Source organism: Malurus melanocephalus, unplaced genomic scaffold (assembly GCF_030028575.1).
Source record: "Malurus melanocephalus ecotype Western Australia unplaced genomic scaffold, MMel_1.1 scaffold_279, whole genome shotgun sequence".
In the NCBI taxonomy this organism is placed as follows: domain Eukaryota; kingdom Metazoa; phylum Chordata; class Aves; order Passeriformes; family Maluridae; genus Malurus; species Malurus melanocephalus.
Genome location: NW_026623511.1, coordinates 344,412 through 368,177, shown reverse-complemented (window position 1 = coordinate 368,177; position 23,766 = coordinate 344,412). Strand labels below are relative to the sequence as shown.

At 51.5% G+C, this 23,766-nt stretch overlaps 1 protein-coding gene across 2 annotated transcripts in view; it reads left to right on the top strand.

Annotated features, from left to right (window-relative positions):
* The window catches only part of VAC14 (VAC14 component of PIKFYVE complex), a 60,170-nt gene that overhangs the window by 21,456 nt on the left and 14,948 nt on the right, over positions 1-23,766 (top strand). For both annotated transcript variants that reach the window (XM_057376433.1, XM_057376432.1), the window contains exons 13-14: positions 7,465-7,618; positions 17,595-17,727. In XM_057376433.1, the coding sequence (XP_057232416.1) occupies positions 7,465-7,618; positions 17,595-17,727 (287 nt within the window). The remainder of the gene's footprint in view (positions 1-7,464; positions 7,619-17,594; positions 17,728-23,766) is intronic.

Sequence of the window (23,766 nt, the reverse complement as noted above, 5' to 3'; positions counted from 1 at the left end):
CCCAAAAAAGCTGAACATCCTTCTGTAGTGCCTAGAGTTCCCCTGACCCCTGTACACAATTTGGAGGCTACCTGTCACTCTGCTTATGTGCCCTGGAGCAGTTGTTTGTCACCAGCTCATCACCAAAGGTCAATCTGGCTTTGAGGGTCAGTGCTAGTCCGTGCATCAGACTAAGACTGTGCTCAGGTGCTTTATTTTTAAGGTCTTGTCRTACTGAGCTGCTCTCATCTCTCTGTGCACTTGCTGTGAATAATCAAGCCCAAAGCAAAGAAAGATTCATKCTGGATGGAGCCAGATCCATGCCCCTTAAGTTCTCACGCTTGTTTTTGTCATTCAGTTGCACAGGGTGTTGCACCACCTCCACTSTGCTGAGCAGGGGCCAGTATCTCATGATGCATCCGCAGTGTCCTGAGTCATCTCTGCCGTCTCTCCTATTCCCCTTCCTACCCAATTCTCCTGTGCCAGTAAAGAAATGGTCAAGAGACCTAGTTAAGATTCACAAAGGCAGCGCAGAGAAGTTGGAGCRAAGCTGAAGGAAGCAGTTCCCTTTGATGTGTAGACAAGTCGGGATCCAGGATACCTGGCTGTCAGATGCTGTGCTGCTGTACTGCGTCACCTCGTGCTGCTTCCTGTGCTTCCCCGACAGGGAGATGTTCCATCCTGCATTTGAGACTTTCTTTTGAAGGCAATCTATAAAAGCCCTGCTTAAAATTTGATGTGCTTAAAAACTTCCTTACAAGACGTAACTGGATCCTGCTGGGAGTGGGTTTTTCTACACTGTCTGCTCCATTCATCTGGATGAGTCTYGCTGCCTTAGTTGAAAAACTGATGTTAGGAAAGGTGAAAAGTCAGAAAGTGCTGTTTGGGAGCAGTGGGTTGGACCTTCCCACCTGCAGGCTGAAGGCACTGCTGAAAAGAAGACATGTTCTTCAGATTGCCTCCTTCTCCAAGTTCATGGTGCAACGGCAGCTTTTGATGTAGCCTTTCAGTTCCCTGGATTCGGAATGGATCCAGGCRCTGAGCTCAAGTGAACACACAGGAGCTGAGGCATCTCTGAGAAAACTGTGAAGCAGTGACACTACTTAGTTTCTTTCTTTGCTTTGTTTTCCTTTTTCCGGCTCCAAAATTGAGTGGTTTCTTTACGGCTGAACATGTTCCTGTTTGCTTATCTACTCCCCTCAATCTCGTTAGGGGTTCAAAGTTGTACTGGGAATTCTGTCTGAGTAACGCAGGAATGACGCATGAAGTGGAGCTGGTGTCTGATGTGAAGCAGGATACACTCTGGCTTCCTCAACTCTGCAAAGTTGAAAACCAGCTTTTTATGCAGTGGCTGGGCAAGGCTTTGATTACAGAAGTACTTCGTTCAGAAGTCTCCTCAAGAGTTGGTGACCTTCCCTAGAGAGAGTGAACTAAGCCTGGGCTGCCACTGATTTGGGAGGGCAGGTTTAGTTAGATGGGTTACATAAAGAAATTCTTCCATGTGAGAATGGTGAGACACTGGCACTGTTTGCCCAGAGAAGCTGTGGCTACCCCATCCCTGAGTGTTCAGGTTGGATGGGACTGGGCACACTTATCTGTTGGAAGGTGTCCCTGCCCATGGCAGGAAGGTTGGAGCCAGGTGATGTTTAAGGTCCCTTTCATCCCAAGCCATTCTGTGATTCTGTGATGTACTTGAACATCTACATGACCCTCAAGCCAACTTCCCACAAGAAGCTGAAACATTCTGCCCTCTCTTGGGCTTCCTGTATTAAGCTAGAAGAGAAGAAAACCCTAGGATGGCGATACACTGATAGTCATCTCTTTCCTTTGCATGGGCTGCAGTGTCCTAAAAACCAGGTCTCTGCCCTGCTCTGCTGTTGCACTAAATCCTGGTGAACTTCCCCTGTCGCAGCCGATCCCAGTACAGTGAAGCTGAACAAAGGCTTGTGCCAAAGCAAATAGCTGTCTTAGTATGGCTTGGTTTGGAGCTTTGCTCTGTTGGGTTTAGAGCCATTGTCCTCTAGCTCTCGGCCTTTCATCTGCCACAGCCAAAATATCATGAYCTGATACAAAGCAGAGGGTGTGAGCTAAAGACTGCAGAGAGGAGAGCTGTCATATATGTATGCCTGGCTTTATTTGAACTTATTTTGATGGTGAAGCTTCTCTGGAGGGAGACTCAAAGCTAGGAGGTACKGAAGCAAGGAGGCTACTTTTCAAGAGGGAAGTTACCCCGGGGTGAACTTGGGACTGGAATGGGGTATAGAGAAATGTGTATAATTCCAGTCAGATGGTGGAAAATGTGGTTAGCCTGGACTGCCATGGGTGGAAGCAGCCTGTAAGCAGAAATGGGCTTTCTCAGAGGACTCAAGACCATGTGGTTGAACAATAATCTGTGTACTGCATCCTGCAGAAATAGAAAATTTCTTTGTGAGGAGTAGGATTCTTGGCTCAGCACCAGTTTCAGACCATAATTTCCTAACTTGTGTACACATATGCATATGCAGTTTATACGTACACTGCACAACTGGGGTAAATTGGCAGTCTGGGCTTGAGGTGGTGCTTGTAGCATTCCTGAGTGAAGTCATGGGGCAGAATAAAACCACAGAAAAYCTGTCTGCCATGGAGGACAGGCAATTTCTGTCCTGGGGAGCTGGCTCAGAGAGGGTCCAGGGTGGGATGGAGATGTAGGATGCAGGATTTGGTGAGTTGAGCTTTGAGTTCTTGGTTCTCTGCGTGCAGAGGGAGGTGGTGGGTGGGAGACAGGGTAGCAAATAAAAGYAAACCCTTTGCCTGTCATAAGCTCTGGGACTGTGGGTGTTGAATTTAAAGGTTTTGCAGGCATCCATCCTCTCACAGTATGGCCTGCAGGGATACTCCAGGGCTGTTCCAGCCCYATCCCWCTAGCTGGACCTGTGTTGTCYCTGCCCTTCMATGCACAAAGAAATAGYACTTGTGACACTTGGACATGGCTTRGTTTTGAGCATGGTGGTTGCATTCGGTGATCTTAGATGTATTTTTCAACCATAAGGATTCCATGACTTGATCCTTGTGGGTCTCTTCCAACTCAGCATATTCTAGGATTCTGTGATTCTATGAAATACCTCCTTGGCATCCTGCCTTGACTGGCATCAGGTGGCATGCTAAGCTCCCTGTGCACTAATTGAACACATTTAAAGAGGTGCTCTGAGCTGTGACGGTGTTGATGCTGCAGGCGTGGCCCTYACACCCCCAGCAGCAGGGACAGCTGGGGAATTTACAAAAGCAGAAGGGTGGACAGGGATTTTTCATGTTCCAGCTTGTTTTRGGGTGGCTGTGGCTCTATTACCAAGTGCTTCCCCCCACTGCCAGCTGTATTTGCTGGTGCTGTGAGCATGTGTCAGCGTGACCTGGCAGGATTTGCCCTGGGGAGGAGAGGAGAAGGCCCCAGCCCTTCAGCCCTCCCTCTGTGCCCCATCCTCTCCTGGGGAGGCAAAAAAAATTAGATCTTGGCARGATCAGAGGATAAAAGTTGCTGTGTCGGGGATGTGAAAAGTGGTTTGGTTAAATTGGTGTGGGAAGATTAATGGTGGGCTTTCTTTTTCTTTTTCTGTCTTTAAAGGCTTGTGGAGGCGGGGGGGATGCAAGTTTGCTTTTCGCACTGTGTGTGTCTGGGGCTCGGCCAGCCTTGCTCCTGGCCACTCCTGGCTCYAGGGCTGCCTCTCCATGCTCACCTCCTTCCCTGGCTACAGCTARAAACCTCCTTTGGAAGGAGGAAAAATATAAAACAAAAGGGACTGCATTTGTGTTATGGAGAAGGAGGAAGGACCAACACCATCCTTAGCTTTTCATTGTTCCCACTGAGCCTCTCCACCACCTGCTTTGCCCATCCTGGAAATGCTGTGGGGTTTTCCACAGCCTTGCAGATTCTTAGGCCCTTTGAAAACATGCTTTGCAGCCTTTAACGTTCTTGTTTTCTGTCTTGGTACCATCTTGCTTCAGCTGAATTCCCATCTTGGCAAGAATAACCTGACATTATGTGCCCCATTTCATTGCCCAGGGAATACTCAGTGTCCACTAGGACATCCAAGGCCACCCGGGAGCATCTCCCTGCCGCGCACAGGCATTTTAATTTATTCTTTTTTTTTCCAACTTATCTGTAAATACCAGCAAGGACAGCACCACGAGGAGCCAGTCCGTGTCCTTGCCGCTGCATGTGCTCCAGGAGCTGCTGCTGCAGCTTGCCTTGGTGCCCTGGCAGCCATCATGTGCTGTGAGAGGCTGAGTCTCACTCCTGGGGRTCTGCAGCACATTTGGGCCTCTCCATGGGCCCCTTCCTCTGCCATGGGCCAGCGTTCTGACCAGAGGGGAAAAGCCCCCTCTCCTCCAGGAGCRCCAAGGCCCCGCTTTGCATGCACAGGGAGGTGCATCCCATCCGCACCATTCAGGGGTTGCTTTCCCCCYGTGCTGCCGCCGGCAGAGCTGGTCTCGGCTCCGTTCAACCAGAACAAGCGGCAGATTAACCTGACCTAGATCTGGAGAAGCCGACAGTTGTGCGTGCCCTCGAAATCCATGCTTGGGAGGCAATGCAGGGAGAAATCTTGCCTGTTCTAAGAGAGGAGAAATAGCTGCTTATTTATAACTGTCTGAAAACCTGCTTCTCATTCCCCGGCCACCCAGAGCTCRTCCTCTTCTGTGCTGCTCTTCATCTCTGTGCTGGGAATGGCTTGAGACATTGGACASGTCTCCCCATCCATCACAATGCTGCTTTCCCTGCTCCTTCCTATTTACACTAACCAGGCACACATTCGCCCAGAGCAGGGCACGCTGTCCTACGTCTCATCAGCACTGGGAAGCCTTCCCAGAAATGCCCTCAGGACCAGGAAAACGCCCTTGGGGGTTGATCCTCCAGGCTGGCTGTCAGGATCACACCTTTGCCTGGCAGCTGGGAAGGGCTCTGGCCCTCGTGCTCCAGYGCTGTCAGGTCCGACGGCCGCTGGGTTCCTGACGGATGGGACCAGCTCGCTCCTGGCGCAGCCGGTCGTTGCCATGGCAATGGCAGGATATTGCTTTCTTACAGCCTCCTGGCTCGCACAAAGCCAGCCGCCAGCTCCAGCTTTGCTTAGCACAGGGATGTGCAGTGCATACCAAGCACTCCTGCCTTTCCTCTGTCCCCAGCTGGGAACCCACTCTGGAGCATGCGGGGAAGAAGCAGCGGGAGCTGGAGCTTCCTGCCTCTTTCCCACGGCCGGAAAACCCCGGGTCTTTGTGRCTGCCTGCTCTTCCTTCCAGTGCTCATGTACCCATCCCTCCTGCTTCTTACTTCCATGCTTTTCAGTTGCAAAATTCAGCCTATGCTGCTTTTTCCACCTCCTGCCTGTAACCTACATGGTGGGGGATACCCCTTAACCTCCCCAAAKCTTGAGAGGTCCATCCATACCCTTCAGTGGTGCTGGTCGCTGCTGCAYTGGCAAAAGCATCCTGAGCCCAAGCAGCATCTCAGAGACAGGATCATCACACAGCTTTGAGAGCCTGGATTAAGGATCTAACCTCAAGGCATGACTCTTAGAAGCTTTGGGAGGCAGCAGGGTGATTTTTGCCCAGCCTAGGGGCTTRGTTGTGTTTGCTCAAGCCGTGGGAGCTGCTGGTGAAGACTAAGCTGGATCATTGGCTGGGTGGGGGACCAGCCAGCGGCGAGGGCAGCAGGGATGCAGTCATGAGTGGCTGGGTCATGCTGTACATCAACCACATATGGCCTCAGCTCCTGGCTGTGTTGGGTTTGGCAAAATGCACCACGTGAATGAGAATCCTGGCTCTTGCCTGCCTGCTAGCCCTTGTAGCCAAGCCCCGAGTCCCTTTGCCAGTTTCAGCCAACATGACTTRGAAACCTTTACGAGTGCTCTTTCCCTGTTATGAGAGCCTGAGCCCCAGGCTGGTGCCTSTTCACAGGCTGCAAGTTCAACTGAGGGACATGATTAGCCACTAGAGAATATACAGAGAGCTTCAGGAGACCAGGCATCCCGAAATGCGCTCAGGGGCGTCCTCCACTTGAAACAGAACACAGCCAGCATCACTCTGTCTGAGCCACAGATGCTTGAAACCCAGGCAGAGAGGACGACCAAGGGTTTCCCTCTGCCAGGGACCACAGCCTCCTCTCCCTGCAGAGGATGAAAACTGGTGATGGCAGAGTTCTGCTATGCTGGCAATGAGCTCCCAGCCTTGACAGTGCCATGCAGGTTCCATATTCTTCAGGGACAGCAGTACAAGTTGTTGTCTTTATTTTTTTTTTCCGGCCCTTGGGAGCTGTGGGTTGAGACTTAATCATGTTTATGTTAAGCCATAGGGTCTTYCCAAGAGTGCTGGAGCCTTATGGTGCCCATGGCAGGCTGCTTCTTCACCACTGCCTCCACACCACACACAGCCTGGACACCACACTGCCTTCTCTGAGACTGCTGGGGGCTTGAAAATCAGCCTTAATTACAAAAAAAAAGCCCCAAAAATGCACCCAGCTTAGGATATCTGTGCAAAAGAAAAACCCAGGAGCTCCTCCATCTGATTTTCAGGGGTTGTTTTTTCTAGCATGATAAAAAAAACCAAAAGACAGCATAATTGGCTTTTTATTTTTCCTGGGGTGGGGGTTTTCTGTGTTAGCCCAGAAACTAAAACCTCTATATAACTGCAGGTTCTCAGAAAGATGCATTGTGAGAAAGCAGGGAAARCCTAGGATGCTGTGCTGGTGGGCARAGGGTGGTTGTAGATGTGCTGTGCCAGAAGTTGAGGAGTTAAGATGTGGCTGTCAGCCCTCCTTGGCAGCCTTTTTGCTCTGCACAGCCCCACTGCACTTAGAGCATCRGGGACAGCTGATGAAATGTCTCGACCCAAGGACATTTGAATGAAGGGGGACCCAAAATAGCCTGAGACTTGAGAAGAGTTGAGAATGGAAAAAAAAACCCACCCAGTAATAACTTCTCCAGAAATGCTRTATGTAGACTAATTTGGTGACTTCTGGAAGGAAAGCTATGAAATCCTAATGGCAGCGCTGCCTTGACATCCTGAGCTGAGCCTTCCCTGGGTTACTGCCCTGCATAGGGGAGCTGGCTGATGTTTGCCSCCAGAACATCCCTGTGCTCTTGCTGGGATTGTCCCAAATCTGTGGTTATGAAGGGGAAGCAAAACCCAGATTTCCCCAAAGTGGGACAAGAGAAAAGCAAGCCCTACTTCTGGTTGTGTAAATTTGTTTTACAAATCTAATATGCTTCCTTGGGATTTTCAGAGCAGAAGCTGGGATTTTTCCTCTTTTTTTCTTTCCTGCCGTATCCCCTCTGCAAGCATTTGAAATTGCCACTTGTAGTTTTGTAGGGAGCTCTCTTTTACTTGTACCTTTCTCGATGTGCTGGAATTTGRTATTTGCCCCCACCCCACCCTCTCTGGATGTGGGTTTGGAAAGGAAAGCTCACTGAGCCATCTGCCCCTCTGTGTGCTCACCCTGCACCATCCCTGTCTCCACAGGTTATCCTGAAGGACCTGGAACTGCTGGCTGAGATCGCTTCTTCCCCAGCAGGACAGACGGAGGAGGGTCAAGGTCCCTCCGATGGCTCCGATGTGCGACCTGGCCCGGTGGAGCTTCATGTCCCAGCCAGGGCTGGCCAGCTGAGCTCCTCCAGTGAGTGCCCCTGTGTCACAGCTCCATTCCTCCCCGCTCCTGGGCTCCCCCTGTATTGCATGGCACTGGTCAGGTTTGTACAGGCAAAAGGAGAAGCTTCTTTTGAAGTATTAAATCAGTGTCTTCATCCCCACCCAGCATAGTCTGAGGATTGAGTCTGCCATTGTGCAGACCAGGGCRCTGCTTTTATTTTTACTGCTCTTTCCTCTAGTTCATGTTTTGAGGATTTAGGGCTCAGTCTGGCAGCAGGATGCTCCAGAGGCTGGTGTGTAGGGATGTCATTTTTGTCCTATTTTTTATGGGACCTTGGGTTCCAGCCTATTTTCTCCTTGTAAAAGCCCTCAGAGCCCTAGAATCAGTGCAGGATGGGATACTGGCTGCAATCCCAGCTCTCCACAACATCCATAGATCTGCAGAGGAATCCCTGTGCCAGGCTGCCCACGTTGGCTATGAACTGCTATGTTGCTCTGCGTGTCTGGCAAAACCTCCGGAGAGAGATGAAAAAGGACGATCCTGTTTGCTGGGGACTTGAGAGATTAAAAAAAAAGCCAAACCAACCTTTCATTAATTATCCCAGCACATGGGGAAATTTTTTCCACCTTTCCCTGTCTGTGGTTTATCCTTTASAGTTGCTTGGCTGCTCCTTCTCCTCCTCCGCTGCTATTTAAGGGCCTCCCTGCTGTACTCCCCAGGCCAGGTCGTCCCAGCCAAAAGCACGTTTCATGTGAGCTTTGGATTGCAACCCGAGCACTGAGCCAAGGCTGCCTCTCCCTGCGCAGGATGCAGCCACAGGGCCTTGCAAAATCAGCACCAGAGAGGGAAGMTTTGCTTTCCCATCCCCAGGCTTTGTTTTCTCTGAAGGTCCTGGATCACTCACCCCTCCCTGTTCTTATAAATGTCTGCGCCAGCAACCAGMTCAGGTCTTGGGCTGTTCAGGGTGGCATTTTTTTTGCAGATCTACCTGTTTCCTGCTGGCAGCTTTATCTCTGCGATGGAGAGCTGAGGGCTGCAGAGCTGGTGACCTCCCCAAGCCCTCTGCAAGTCTCATCCATCCTCCCACTGTCAGAAGTGAGACTGCCTGGGTGGAGCGGCTCCTGCGGCACTGGCCAAGCAGCTGAGGAGCTGCAGTTCAGCTCACACTGATGGTTGTCTGAGGTTTCCTTCCTTCTGGATGATCTAAAAATAGCAGGCTGGATGGCGTGGATCCTAACGACTGCCGTGGCCCCTGTTAGCTATCTGGAAGAGCAACTTGGCTTCACTTACTCAAGTGTAACCTTTAAAAAGAGTCTGGCTCTCCCCTCCTGGAGTAGATCTGGGGGAGCCGCAGCTCCTGTTGCCCCACGGTGGGACAACTTGCCCACACCGGGGCAACTTAGTGACAGCTTTGGGCACAGGTCCTAATGGGCTCTGGCTTCCTCACCTATTTTCCTCTWCTCTATAATGCACAAGAAAATTGTTCCTTAAGAATTTATTTAGGGCTGAGCTTTGCAGGGTTGTTGGCTTTTAACCAAAGGCAGATGTTTTTGGGGAGGGAAAAAGTAGCTGATTCGTTGGCCTTGGACGTTTATCATGGCCCCAGTCTTGTCTGGCTCTGACCACCCAAGGCTGAGACTGGATGGGCTGCTGGGGAGTTCCCCCTGGGAAATTGAGGGTCATAGCTGGGCCAGGACCTTCCTGGATTACACCTGGAAAATCAGAGGCTCCTGGAAAATACTCCTTTTGTCAGAGGGTTGCTTGAAGGGAGGGCTTTTTGGAGCAGGAGGGTGGCGAGTGGAAATCCCCATGGTGGTAAGAGCATGGTCCCAGGTGGTAAGAGCAAGTGAGCCAAAACTGTGCCCTTCCCAGGGAAGAATCACAATGTGCTGGCACACATGATGAAGAGAGGCTGTCCCCCTTTCTGGAGTCACTGTTTTTGTACTGGGATGTATGGGATAGTTCCCTAGAGTGCTGTGGTGTTCAGACAGTGCTGTATTGGCAGTAGGATGGATGCTATTGCCCCATCAGAGTGGGGACTGCAGGATCAAATCTCTCCATTCCCTTCACCCATTTCAGACTGAGTTRCCATTGATGCTGGCAGGGGGAGAAGAGGTGCTGAGCATCCCAGCTCCAATCCTTTTCTATCCCTGAGACCYTTCCAAATGTGCACTTGGTGGCTTTGCTGTTAAGCAAGCAAGGTCACCCCTTGAAATCCTGGAGCTTATGGCAGATTTCCTGCTGTGCTCTCTGCCTTGGCACTTCAGGCTWTGCCCTCTGAGCAGTAAGGGCAGGAGTGGAGGTGGAAGGGGCCGGTGCCCCCATGGTCTTCCCCCCGCTTCCTCTCACTCCCTTTCTTCCCCCAGCATGTGTTTATGCAGTTGTTTCCCTGCCATTGAGTTCRGTTTCCTTCAGATGCTGGTTGATTAGTCAGGAAAGCCGTGTCCCACTTCCGCAGCCCGTTCCCAGCTCCAGTTTTTATTTAGCTGCTTTGTTCTCCGGTTACGTAAGGTCAGCTGCCCTCGACGCCTTCTCCAAGCACAATGAGCTGGGGCCAGCCCAGCTCAGCACTGCTGGGAAGATCCAACATCTCCTCCCAGCCTGCTCCGACTGCCCTGGGAGAGGGTAGCTGGTGCTGGCCTCCAGGAGTGTCTCCTTGGTACCTTCTGCATGCTTTTTCAGGGACTGGGGTGCAGGGCTGTGCCCAAGAGCTCCCCAATCTTTGGAGTGACGGTGCAAATCCCAGTCTGGTCTGTACAGTGGGAATCCAGCTGCCTGCTTTGCTTTGGGTGTGTTTTTTCCAACCCTCTAGAAGTTGAGACAAGTAGCAGATGACCCAAGAGTGGTTGTCACAGGTCAGTGGGTCAAGGGAGGTGATTCTGMACCYTTACKCCACTCTGGTGAGTTCTTACCTGGAAAACAGCATCCAGATMTGGAGTCCTCAGCACAGGAAGGACATGGACCTGTCCTAGTGATTCTAGGGTCACAGAGATTGTCAGAGACTGGAGCACCTCTGCTAAGGAGACAGACTGAGCGCTGAGATTGTTCAGYCTGGAAAAGGCTCCAAGRAGACCTTAAAGCCTCTTTCAGTGCCTGAAAGGGCTTTAAAGAAACTGGAGAGGGACTTTGGACAAGGCAGAATGTCTTCTACCTGAAATAGAGTATTTTATGATYAGGTATTAGGGAGAAATTCTTCATTGTGAGGATGGTGAGGCACTGGAAGAAGTTGCCCAGACAAGATGTGGATGTGCCATCCCTGAAGCGTTCAAGGCCAGGTTGGCTGGAACTCTGAGCAACCTGGTCTAGTGGGAGGTGTCTGTGACCATGCTAAGGGGGTTGGACTAGATGGCCTTTAAATGTCCCTTCCAACCCAAACCATTCCATGATATCATAGGTGCAAGCCCTCCAGCCTGGTCTGTCTGCTCTGCACGAGAGACAAAAGCTTGTTCCAAAAKGATTCCAGACCAGCTGCTGCCTTGYACTGGGTAACTCTTGCACACATCTCTTCCTTCCTTTCTGYACAGCTTTGTAAGGTGAAGCAGTTGCAGCCCTTTGTTTCCTCTCCAGCTTGGTCCGGTCTCTCCCGCCTGGCTTCCTGCCGGAGATGSTGGGGACCGTGCTGTACCCTCTGAGCACCTCACACTGTAGGATGTTTACAGCGAGTCTGACTCTGTATGTAGATGTACTAACACGCCTGAGGTCATTGTTTCCACCGGCAGACCGTGGATATCCCAGGAGTCACTGGATTACTCTGGAGGAGACTGCTACAAGTCCTTGAGAAATTTAGTCTGTTGAGTTCAGACTTGTGGTATCCCCACTGGAGAACATGCAGTGCTCCAGAGTGGAGGTATTCTGTGACAGGGGTTTGTTTTCGACATATCTTGGGGGGATTTTATTCTCAGTGAGCCAAACCACTCCCTTTTYATTGTCTGTTGCTTCATTTGTGTAATCGTAGATCTGCAGAGGTGGCAGCGTATGACAAGGTCCCACCTCCAGACAGTCTGGAAAATGTTAGGACAGTCCCTTCTAACATCAGGTGAGAATCTGTAGGGTGCAGGACGTCCATGAAAAGTAGAAAAGAGAAGGTAGCCCCTTGTCAGATGTCTCAGATTTACTAAACTGCTATTTCTAGTGTTACAGGATAAAAGTGAAACCCCTCCTTACTCATCCTCTCTCCCCACAAAAGGCAAGGAGGCAGCTGACATCACACCACCAACCACTCACTCTTGAAGGAGCTGGTTTCCAATAGTTTTTGCAGGATCAGGTGTGTGGCAGCAGGGAGCAGAGGAGCCAAGAGAAAAAAAGGCTGTTCTTGAGTGCTCCAAGCTCAGTGGTCTGGTTCCTGATGGTTGGTGGCTGTAGCACCTCTTTCCCTACTGATAAGAAGCTGTTCAGGAGGACTGACTGTCAAAAACCCTCTTCTGCCTCTTGGGGAGGAGGGGAATTCAAAGCAAAGAATGGATGCAGTGTAATAGAGCCAGGATGCTGTGGAAAACCCCAGGAGAGACCATGCAGATGTTGTGTTAACTTCCCTGGCGTGCCTCCAGGTATCCATCCCTCCTGAGATGGTCACAGCATACAGCCAGCCAGAAAGCTTGGGGATTCCCAAATAACAGCTGGGATTGCTGATCTGTAGTGCTGGACAAAGGAGAAGTTGATGGTGTAGATAAATCACTGCTAGCCAAGCCTGCCCATGGAGTTGATTTTCTGGGCTGCCTCAGTTTCCCCAAGATGTTGTGAGGAATTTGGAGGGTGAGGTGAGGAATGAGGTGAAAAAGAAACCAGTAGAGTGAATATTGGTGTGGAAATGGCCCAGCAAAGCCCATTGCTGCTCATTCCTGCAGGTTATCCTCTGTGAGTTTCACTGTTCCATGCAGGAGCCTCAGCTTGCTCTAAACTCACCACAAGACTTAACCATTCCTGGTTTGCAGCTCTGCTGGCTTTGTGCTCCTGAGCAATGGCTGAGCTATACCCCTCCTGCATTTTTACTTATTGATCTACCTCAGCAAAGAAAAATGAGGCAGTAGTGGACTGGTAACCTTCCTAGGAAAACCAGGATTATTACTGCCTGCTGCCTTCCTCCAAGGCAGCCATGAGCCCAGATCCTGCATCAAYTGGGGGAAACCAGGGGCAGCAAAAACCTCATTTGGCATCAGAATATGTATCCCAACCCATCTGGGACCCCCTCTCTGTCAAAATTATGAAGTCTCAGKAATTACAAACCCATAGCTCTTTAGCCAGGTAGGAAGGTAAGAAAGATCCATGTGTACCCAAGCAAAACCAGGCTGAGCACAGCCCCTGGCCGTGCAATCCAGAATTTTGATGGGTTTATTTCCTCATCAGCATTCTGTGCTCTGGAGAGGGGAGAGTGGAGGTTTTCCAGAGCCCAGCTGAGCTGCCGACATGTTCACATCTGTTTCCAGCTACGCCCTGCGCCGGCTTTCTGGGAGGAGGAGGGGAGGATTTGCCTTTTTTACGGCTCTATTTTTATCCTGCTCCGCGAGGCTTCGCCACTCCGTGTTTGCAAAAGCTAAAATTCAAAACATCCTGGGGAAGGCTGCCGGGGGGGAGCCACGGCGCAGATTCCCACGTCGCTGCCCGGGGTTTCGCCGAGCACCATCTGGCAGTGCCGACTCCCACGCCGCTGGCGCTCGGGCGGGTTGAGGGCTCACGGACCAGCTCCTGCTGCCGCCGGGTTTATCCCTGTTGCTCCCAGAGGAGCCGAGGAGATCATTCTCCAGGCTGAGCTGGAAACACGATGCCTTGGGGAAAGCACTCGGGTGGGAAGGATGCTTGGCCTCGCCAACTCTTAGCTTACCCTCCCYATATCCGAGCTGAAATTGCTTCAATTAGAGATTGCGGTAAATCATTTTAGCTAAACCACCGCAAATACCCTTGTGGATACTCTTTAACCAGCTTACCCAGCTTTAGCTCGCTTCGGAAAGGAATCAATTCTGCTCCAATCTTATTTCAATTTGGTTTCAATGGAGTTAAGCAAGTCCACACCGGTTTTAATTAAGACTGGTTTGAAACCAATTATAGTAAATTAATAGACGTTATGTTTTATGCCAGGGTGAAGTTCGGCACTTTGTGGCTGAGATAGGAAAATCCGAGTTCTTGTCAGAGTCTGCCAGGCTCACCCGGAGCAATGTGGGGACATTTTGGATACTGTAGGTCTCGACACAGCTCAGCCCATCAAGCAGCCAGACAGCCTGAATGTTCCAGGGTGATGTACAATATATATTTATAAGGGCCTTAATATAGATCCCTAATTGCCTGTCTCGGTTGATTTATAGCGTGGCCACGCAAGCGATGGGAACAGCATGAGCCGCCAGTGAGCGCTCAGGGATGCACCAGGGGTTTGCAGACATTCACTGTGATCTGCTCGAGCTGGTGCCTTTTAGATGGGGGGAACAGATGATGATGCTGACTTAGGTGATCCAAGAAGCTCACTCATGTCCCAGTCTGTAAAGGGATTTGGGGAAGGATTTTAKCCTGGCATCCTGGGCTGCAGGAGGTTGTTGTAGTCATTGATAGGACATGGGGTAATGGTGTAAAACTGACAGAGGATATGTTTAGCTTAGATATTAGGACAAAATTCTTTATTGTGAGGGTGGTGAGGCCCTGGCACAGGCTGCYRAGAGAAACTGTGGGTTGCTCAGTCCGTGGAAGTGTTCAAGGCAAGACTGGATTTGGCTCTGAGCAACGTGGTCTAGTGGAACGGGTCCCTGCCCATGGGAGTGGGGTTGGAACTGGATGAGCTTTAAGATCCCTTGTGTGATTCAATGATAAGGGTCCAGGCTGACGTGGACTCACTGCAGTCATGGAGCAGCAATTCCCACTTGCCTTTTGTCATATTTCACTGCTGTGATGTTCCTCTGAGCCCAAAATTCCCATTTGTACCTATTTTAGTGGATGTTTGGACCAAGTTCCATCATTCCTCTGAGGAGGTATCTTTCTTCTTCCAGCTCCCTCCTCCATGCCAGATTTAAAAAAAAAAAATTTAAAAAAGGCAGCAGAGCTGTGCCGTGCCACCAGCCCCAGCTACGTTAACAGCAGATCTGGCAGGTTACGGATCTGCAAAGTCTTGCTTCAGGGAAAGGGGGAGAGGTGCAAGCTTCAATTAATTATGCCACAGTTTTCTTAACACTTCTTCCTGCTTGTCTCTCGTGCTTCAGAGAAACACTTGACAAGCTGCTCCTACAGTTCTGTCGAGCTGGGAATGCCACTGTGCTGAGCTGTAACCCACAGGGCAGCGAGCTGAGCTCCGGGCTACGCCAGGAAGGGTTGCACCACGGCACACAAGGTGCCAGCCACTTCCTAGACATCCTGTAAACAGAGCAAACGGGAAATGTGGAGGATTGGGAGGCTTTGGAAGAGAGCTGATTTGCCTGCTTGGAAGAAGTATTGCCTGTTTAAATTCCATCTGAGGTTTGATTGAGCCTTTTGCAGCCTGGCAGATTCCTACACGCTGGTTTCTCACCCCCAGCATTAGCCCTAGAGAGCACTGGCAAGGCTGCTCTGGCACAGCGTGCCACAGTGCAAAACTTCCTTAGGGACATCAGGCAGAGCTGGTGGGCAAGGGGTGGAGAAATGATCCCTCTGGAGTTCAGTCTCAGTGCTCCCAGAGGCAAAACACGGTAAAAAGGCTCCCTGGGGTGGGCAGACTCACATCATACTTGCCTCTCCTAAGAAAAACARGGCACAAACTTTTCACCATCTCTGTATCCCAGTCCTTCCTTGCTCCTGAGCTGGGCAGAATGGTCTGAGGTTCAGGAACCAGTCAATAGAAGAAAACAGCAGTATTGAAGGTCCTGCAGACTGTAGCTGGGATCTGATCTCCGAGGCAATTCTGATTTTTGGATGCTCAGCTGATCCAGCAGGTGATTGCCAGTCTCCAGCTAAAGATGGCAGAGATTCTGCACCACTTGAGAGCAGCGGATCTGAGGGTGCTTCTGGCTGGTCAGTCTTGCAGCCATACAGCTCCTGGACTTTGTCCTTGCACAGCAGAAGTGCTGTCCTGTCAGGGAGGAGAATTGCTGCCTCCTCCTGTTTTTCCTTTGGGATGTGTTTTAGGATAGGAGCTGTTTGGCTGGAAGGCATGCGAGGTGGCACTGAGGTATGAAGCTGGCTTTGCCTTGTGGAGGGAGCACTGGGCAGCAGTGCTCTCCGTGCTGCTGTGGGGCTCACAGAGACTGTTACTGGGGTCTTGAGAAGGGAGAAACTCCAAGATCAGACCTTCCCCCAAACAAGCTACAGCACTGGAGTGTTGTTGGCTGGTGGGGATGAAGGTGTGATGTCCTGCCTGCTGCCTGCCCATGTTGAAGCACAGCCACATATGGATGCCTCAGCGCTGCTGAGAATACAAGCAAAAAAAAAAATCACTTTTGCAGCTTTGAAAGACAGTTTCTGTCTGAACTTCACCTCCCTTCCCAGGCTCTGCTGGGAGGCACAAGGCTGAGCTGCAGGCAGGCACAGTGGGAAGGCAGAGCTGCCCCATCCATGTCACCTCCAGACCGTGTCTCTGCTCCCTTTTGAGCAGTTCTGAGCAGCTGTAGTGACGGCATGTGGGGCACGGCTGTATTTTCACACCGGGTACTCCCTGCCTTCGAACAAACACACCTTTGTTTTGGAGCACATTGGCTGGGCTGGTTCCCTTTTTTTTTTTTTTCTTTGCCCAGATCATCTTCCCTGCAGCTGAGGGGAAACATGATGCGATGGTGAACACTTGTGCTCAGGGAGCTGCCTGCTTCAAAGCCTGGTTTGGGGTTTCAGATATACCAAGGGGTGGGGGARCACTCAGCTCCAGCAAGAAGAGGACACCAGGTTCTGGTCAGGATGACCTCGGATTTAATTTTCAGGATTTTTTGGCTCTGTGCATTCTCTTAAATGSTAAATCCAAAGCTGGGGAAGCTGCCCTGCATGTATCTCTTGTGTATCATTGGAAAGCAGACCAGCAGCTTTTCCATCAGCTTTCCTGGGCTTTGGCAGCTTAATTGCATCTTTAATTGGCTGCTCCATGCTCTGCTGAGTGTCCGTAGAAGCAGACAACATCCATAAATCAAACTGCTCAGGTTTCCATCCGTTATCTGATGGAAATAGTGGGTGGGGAATAGCCTCGGGTGCTCGTGTGTGCCAGCCTCCCTCCTTACCAGTTAGACATGGCCTTTCTGAAGGAGAAATTAAAGGAGAGAGCTCCCCTTGTTGAAAAGTCGCCTTTGAAATGCTCTCTCCAAACATTTGCTTTGAGCGCTGTCCTGCTAAATAAACCATCTCCCCTGGGGTTTCACTGTGGGAAAAGCAATCTTTACCTGCCAGTTCCCTGCTCTYGTGTGTGTAAGGGATATTTCCCTGAGCTGGGAGCTGCCCCTTTCCCTGCCCTCCCTGCCAAGAGTCTCAGAGACTCGGACAATCCCTAAGCCCGGAGCTGTGCTGTGTGCTTTCAGCTAGCCCTGGGGCACCCTTCATGTGACACTATTGCACCAAGTGGTTCCTGCTCAGGGAAAATCACCGAGTGTTAGCCTGTGTCTGCTGTGACCCAGGGCTGAATGAGTGTGTCTGCCACTATGTGCACACTGGACTCGGGGCATTTGTGGCTCATGGGGTTGGATTACAGGCTCTTCAACTCACCAGCAATCTGGTGGGTTTAGGATGAGTTTACATGCCATATCTGAGGAGATGAGATTGGCTCAATTTAGAGCCTCAGACACGCCTTCTTTACCAGCCACTGAAGCTGAACAGCTCTGGGATGAGCTCCCAGAAGTCCCATTTTACCCCCTACTGCTGCTTCCAGGGCTGGGACCACTCTAAGATGCTTTCCCTGGGAGAGAGCTGAGACAGGGCTGGCTCTGCTTGGACCAACCAGATGTGGTTATATGAGGCTCGAAAATTTTTCTGTGCCACTGCCCTTCTCTTCTCAGTGCTGTGACCGTGTTTGGGTGTCATCAAGGCTTTGGCAGCAGGGTCCTAGCAGCTCTAATTTGCTCTTCCCTTGCCTCCCCAGGTACAAAAGGCCTGGAGTGCTCACCCTCCACCCCYACCATGAACTCTTACTTCTACAAGTTCATGATCAACCTGCTCAAGCGCTTCAGCAGCGAACGGAAACTCCTGGAAACCAGAGGAGCCTTCATCATCAGGTCAGAGCACCCCACCAGCCTCACTGAAGCCCCTGAGCACCCCTGGGGTGGGTGGGATGGGGATGGCAAGGTCAAAACAGCCCAAGTACTACGCAGAGCCAAAATCATTTCCTCAAGCTTCCCTTGCTCTCCAACAAATGGTTTTGGAGCAAGCAGGATTTGCCTTGCACATGTCAAGGCACCATATTTCTCTCTCCCATCCCCGGAGGCAAAGTGGCTCCTTATTAAACAGTGTTGTCAGAGCCCGTTCCGTTAAGAAATAACTAGACCAGCCGGAGCACGAAGACAGGCTTGGACTCAAGAGTGCCAAGCCAAGTGAATCCCTCCAGCCAGCTTGGCAAGATGTTCACCCATCCAAAGCCRTGTGTTTTGATGCTTGGAGTTGGTAGATTTTGCTTCAGCTTTTTAGGGAGCTGCGGTGGAGGCTGCAGAGCCAAATGTTGTGAAGGCTGGAATGCCAAGTGTCATGGCAGCTGGCAGAGAATCGTCTTTAATGCAATGAAATCTGGGGCAAGGGATGTCCATTCCTCAGCTCRCTGGGAAATAACAGGGTTAACGGTCGAGGCGAGGTGGAGAAATCAGTGAGGAGGTTGGTGGAAGCAKCTGGCAGGAGCCTGGGGTTTGCTTCCTCGCTTTCAGGGTTCAAAATGAACAGGAGGCGAGCATGAGATACAAATAATGCTTCTGTGGGAGAAGAGAGGCATCTCTCCAAAGGCTGTGCCAGGTACTGATGAGGGGATCCCATCACTGCAGTGGGAAAATACAATGTGCAGAGCTCCCTAAATTTGCTAAGCTGGCCCTGGGTGTGGAGTTGTACCAGGTTGGGAAGCAGTACTCGCCAAAGTGTGGATTCATCCCGTAGATGACATCCCATGTGTAGTGTCCTCTCTCCTCAGTCAGCACAGCCCCTAGCATGTGCCACCCTTGGGAGGAAAGTGGCCCCATGCTGTGTTAGGGAAGTGACCAGAGTGACAGTGAGCCTGGGTAGGGTTCCATTTCAAAGCTCTCCTGTACTGCAGCCACCTCAAACTTTTCCCTCCAGCAGAGTGAGCCTTGGTTGGCAGGCCCAGCTTTCCAAACGAGCCAGAGGTGCAGTGGGACTGGCTCACAGCAGCTCAGCAAGCAGAGGCTTTTTATGGTGACTCATGCCCCAAAAAATCTGGTAAAGTGAAAAAAAAAATTAAAAACTAGATGGCTCTGTCCTTTGTTAAGTCACGTTGTTGCTCATKTGGGGTAATGAAGGACTGGAGCCAAAGTGGTGGTTCTGGAGGGGTGAGCCATGGCCTCAGGTACCAGCGATTAATTCTGAAACCTACTGATGGCAGGTAAAGGACTGGTGTAAACTACATCTCTGCTRCTTCCAGAAAAAGCAGCATGAGAATAGAGGAGGAAAACTTTTACAGGACTCTCTGGCAAAGATTGATCTCTTGCCGGAGAGACTCAGCGAACGTGGGAGCCTCGTGGAGCTATTTTTAGCCAGTTTTCAAATTGAAGCCGTATGTGCSTTCCCACGTTACACCCCTCCCCTGTCCACAAGCCAGCTCAGCTGTTTAGCACAGCAGGATGAGAAGCCACCCTCTTGACTTAAGAGATGCTGGTGATGTTTCATCCTGAGCTGGAGAGCTCAAGGGGGCTGCTTGAGAGACTGGGGCAGCATTTGCCAAAGTGTGGTCCAGGACCGCTGCTGCCTCGTTCCCAGGCTGGTCTGGGAACAGTGAAGCAGGGAAGGAAAACAGACCCGTTAAAGTTTAGGCAATGATTTCCAGCTGAAGGATTAGTGTTCACAGGAAAGGGAAATGGGGGACAGGGGTTTTATTCAAGCACAGCAGTTTTCCCTGTCACGTTGCTGGTGGGCAAATTCAAAGGTCCGTGAGGTCACGCAGGGGGTCTGCGATTAAAGGTGGTTTATTTCTAACCCAAGTTTGTTCATGCCTGGTTGCTGACTCTGAAAGAACTTTAGTCACTCTCCTGATGTGTCCTGGAGTCCCGGAGACAGAGGTTATGGTACATTGTGTACTGGAAGATGGAACTGGGGTTTGAACAGTGGTCTCTGCAGGAGGTGGGACCATCTCTTGCTCTGTGAGGACCTGTGATCCCCAAGACATGTAGAGCTGCTCCAGAGCCTCTCTGATACTGGGAGATGAGTGGGAGAAGTACCTGCAGCCCTCGCTGGCAGAACTCACCCCCAAGTGTGGGTCAGGCAGAGTTAGGGGCTGTGATGGGTGGTCTCACCATCAGTAACCCCAGCCCCAAGCTGGGTATCTCGAGATGCTTTGCCACAGAAGACAGGGTGAAACTAAGTGAAAGAGCAAACTTCCTTTAAAATAACAGGGAAACAGCTCTGAAAACTTCTATCATTGATAAAGAAGTATCCAGAGAATTTTTTCTTTGCCTGTGACCACCAGGCTAGGGGATAACCCAATACTGGCACATGGTCCCTCTGCCAGTGTTGTTCGTGCATCCAACAGATGGATTGGTCTGCTGCCTTCTGCAGTGGGATTCAGTGCAACATCACCACATCAAAGCATGGTCTGATGCTTCATCTGTGCCATGGGCTCTAGGATAAGGGTCCCCTCTACCCAAGGGGACCTCACAGAGAGAAAGCCTATRGCTGTGATGGAGCTCACATGCTGAGCTGAGCCCCAGCAGGAGGAATTGGACTCAGTGATCCTTGTGGGTGCCTTTCAACTCAGCATATTCTGTGATGTGTGAGAAAGGAAGAGCAACATCCAGGAGAAGGCTATTCAAAGCTGTTTAGATGCCTCTGGCCATCTTTGAATGCCTAGGCAGGGGATGTGCCGAGGGCATTCCAGTGGTATGAATCCCATGGAGTCTCATGCTGTCCCACCCCTCTCCCTTGGAKGAAGGAGGGAAACCTGCTCCCATGATCTCTTCCAATATTTTTTTTTTTTGGCTTGGTATCAGTTTTCTGCATTGCAGCTGACAGGGTTCCCTTGGGGGTCAGTTCTCTCTTACTGTCACTTGTGACTTTTTTTAGGCTGGAAGCCAGTAAAATTACTCTGCCTTCAAAACTAAGAATACCAAGTGCTGCCTTCTTCTCTCAAGCCGGGCATGTTTGCATTCAAGGCTGCTCTCATAGTGTTGTCAGAGGCAGGAACATCAGCATTACCTCCCATCTTGATAAGCAGATCSGAGACCTTCCGCCCTTCTTGCTAATTGCCCTGGCTGGCACGTGGCCGTGGCSGTCCTGCATTCAACAGAGCCCTTAAGCAAGAAGCAAATATTCCCATTCAGCTGCTGACCTCCCAACGATGGCTTGGAGCGGCAGAAAAATGCGGAGGAGCTTCCAAAGCATCACATGGCTCCTTGGAGCAGCGTGGCTGTCCTCTGGGCAGGAGCCCTGTGGAGGGAAAGCTGCTTGGCTGCTCAGGAGGCAGGCAGCAGAGCGGCACCGAGCTTTTCAGCTCACACCGAGATTTGCAGGCTGGATTTAATGCCTGTTGGTTGGTACCAGCTCTGTGGGTTGGGGGGATTAAGGGAGAGGTTAAGCCCTACCCCATGGGCATCAGTGCTGCACAGCCTGAGGCGAGGACTGGCTGTCCTTGGAAGGAGCTGTCTTCTCCCCCTTTGTCCCTCCCCAGGGCTGTTTTTGCAGTTCCTGTGCTGTCCTAAGGGTCAGTTTGAGCTCCAGAAACTGGTTCAACTGGCTAAGTCAAGCCCAGCACCAAAGCAGCTGGCTTTTTGCTGCTCTCTGAGATGGAACAGCTCAGACGTTCATGGCTGATGTACCTTGCCACAGCAAATGAACCCTCCAGGGTATGGGATGTGCTTCAGTGGCTGGAGACATCCCTATGCATGTCGTGTGTGGAAGCTTTGAAGTGCAGGGCTTAACTTTTAAGCCCAGCAAGGCGTTTTCTCACAGAGCAGTGGCACCCTGGGGCAGAGAGGATGCCTGAGTCAGCACTTCACTCCCCAGGCGGGAGCCCGCACGCAGGGGTTGTCTCAGCTTGTTTTATGGAGCTGTTAAACAAACCTCCCCACTGCCTGGCAYCTTCTCACGGGGTGTTTTCTGAGGTTAAGCTGCTTGGAAGAGGCCCTGGCATGACTTTTCAACCACCTCCCATGTGATGTGCCTGGTGGGACTTGTCCATTTGACTGGGGATAGTGCTTTGGGGGGATGCTTGAATGCTGTGGGGGTTGGCCAGGAGGGCTGGCTGCTTCTCCATCCACTCTTGAAGACATAGGCTGGAGCATATAAGGTTGTTCTGCCAATTTATGGCATTAGCCGGAGAGCTGGAAAATCCCAAGTCTCGTGATGGGGCCACAGATTTATAGTTCCAGCAGACGGGAAAAGTTCACCTGGCTGGAAATTCTGACTGTTCTTGAGGTCTCAAAGTCCTGCTGGGATGAGGCCAGTGGAGAGCTGGATAGAAAAGAGGGTGGAGCTGAGGACAAACATTGGCAGGTCATGCTGGGTGCCTGAAGGGCTGTACGTGATGCCCTTGGGGCTGGGGTGACCAGTCCCTCTTTTTCAGCATGACAGGGCTCTTCTGCCTCTGAGAGGCTGGGTCTGACTGTACCACACCAGTCTCTCCACCAAAAGCAGGGAAAAAGGCACAGAATGAGTTTGAACCTGCTAACTGGGATGAGGAATCGGGGAGGAGGGGAGCAGAGGGCTGGAGGAGTGTGTCCCGTGGAGCACAGACATCCATCCGATGCTCTTGGCAGGCTGGCAGTGAGGTGCATGTTAAATCGCTTTTGGTTTGGCCTGCCTGGCATTCCCAGGGCTCTGCTCTCCGTCTGGGAGAGTGGGAAGGGAAGGGAAGGGCTGCCTGCCAGCATCCCAGTGGGGAGGGCTGTCAGGAGGGAGTGGGATGGGGGTTTAGCCACAGGTTTGGATAGCAAGGGATGCACTGGGGATCCTGTGCAGAGCCAGTGGGTGATTGCTTTGGCCATAAGGGGATGCCACAACTGCAGGGTGACACTCTGCTGCAGTGAGCCAGTGTCCCCCCAGTCCCATCCTGGCTCCCACCCCATCCCTAACCTTGTCCTTTCCTCCTGCTGCGCTGTCCTCACTGCCCAGCCCCTCAGTGGGAGAGGCTCAGGACCTGGGGCTAAACAAAACCCTCTTCTTCTCCCAGGCCTGGGTGCTCTTGAGCTCCCCTGAAATTTTGCTTGGCCAAACATCCCAATACCTCCTGTTGAGCTGGAGGCACCCAGTRCTGGGATGCAGGATCCTTCCTTTGGATGTGCTGGTGCCACTGTGCCCCCTCCAGCTCCCATTGCCAAACCCATGCCCTGAAAATCCCTCTGCCAGTGAATCAGGGCTGGAGGGGGGACACGTGTCACCTCTTCCTCTCTCCCACCCTCCGTGCCACTGCAATGCAGAACAAAACCTGCGTTTGTTTTTGCGGGAACCGTTTGGCTTGTACTCAGCAAAGTGCAAAAAAAAAAGAAGGGGAAAAAAATGGAGCCTCTTTGATAAACTGTGATATGAACTCGGGTAAAATCCAAACAGCTGTGAGTGCTACAAGGGAAGCTTCTGTGTCGGGAGGCAGCGAGCCTGCGAAAATCCACTGCTCTGCCTGCCAGGATGCTCGCTGGCCGCCTGCCCTCCAGCTTTAATGAACTGTGCACTCGCCATCCCCCTCCTCGTGCCTCGCTGAGAGGAGGAACTGGAGAAAGCTTTTTAGCTTGTTTTTTTTTGCCCATTTGCAAAGCAGAAAGAGGGACTCCCTCTCACCCAGGGCYTTGGCCAGGCACGGGGTGATGGAGCAGGGTGGTGAACGTTCCCAGTTCTGCAGAGGTCAGTGGGTTTCTCCTCGCTTATCTCCAGCTCATTCGTCTGCACCTCCATTTAACTCTCCCTGCTCCCCAAAACCTCCTCTCCCCAGCTTGCCATGACAAGCCCCATGCCTGGAGATCCGGAGCAGTGCTACAGTGATGTGGTGGCAACCAGACTTTGCTTTGCTGCATCTCCCTCTGCCCAAGCCTTGCACTGTGAGCACCCTCCAGKCTCTCCTTGGGCTCCTGTGGGAATTGGGGGTGGAAGCCAGCAACCCCACTGTACCTCCAAAA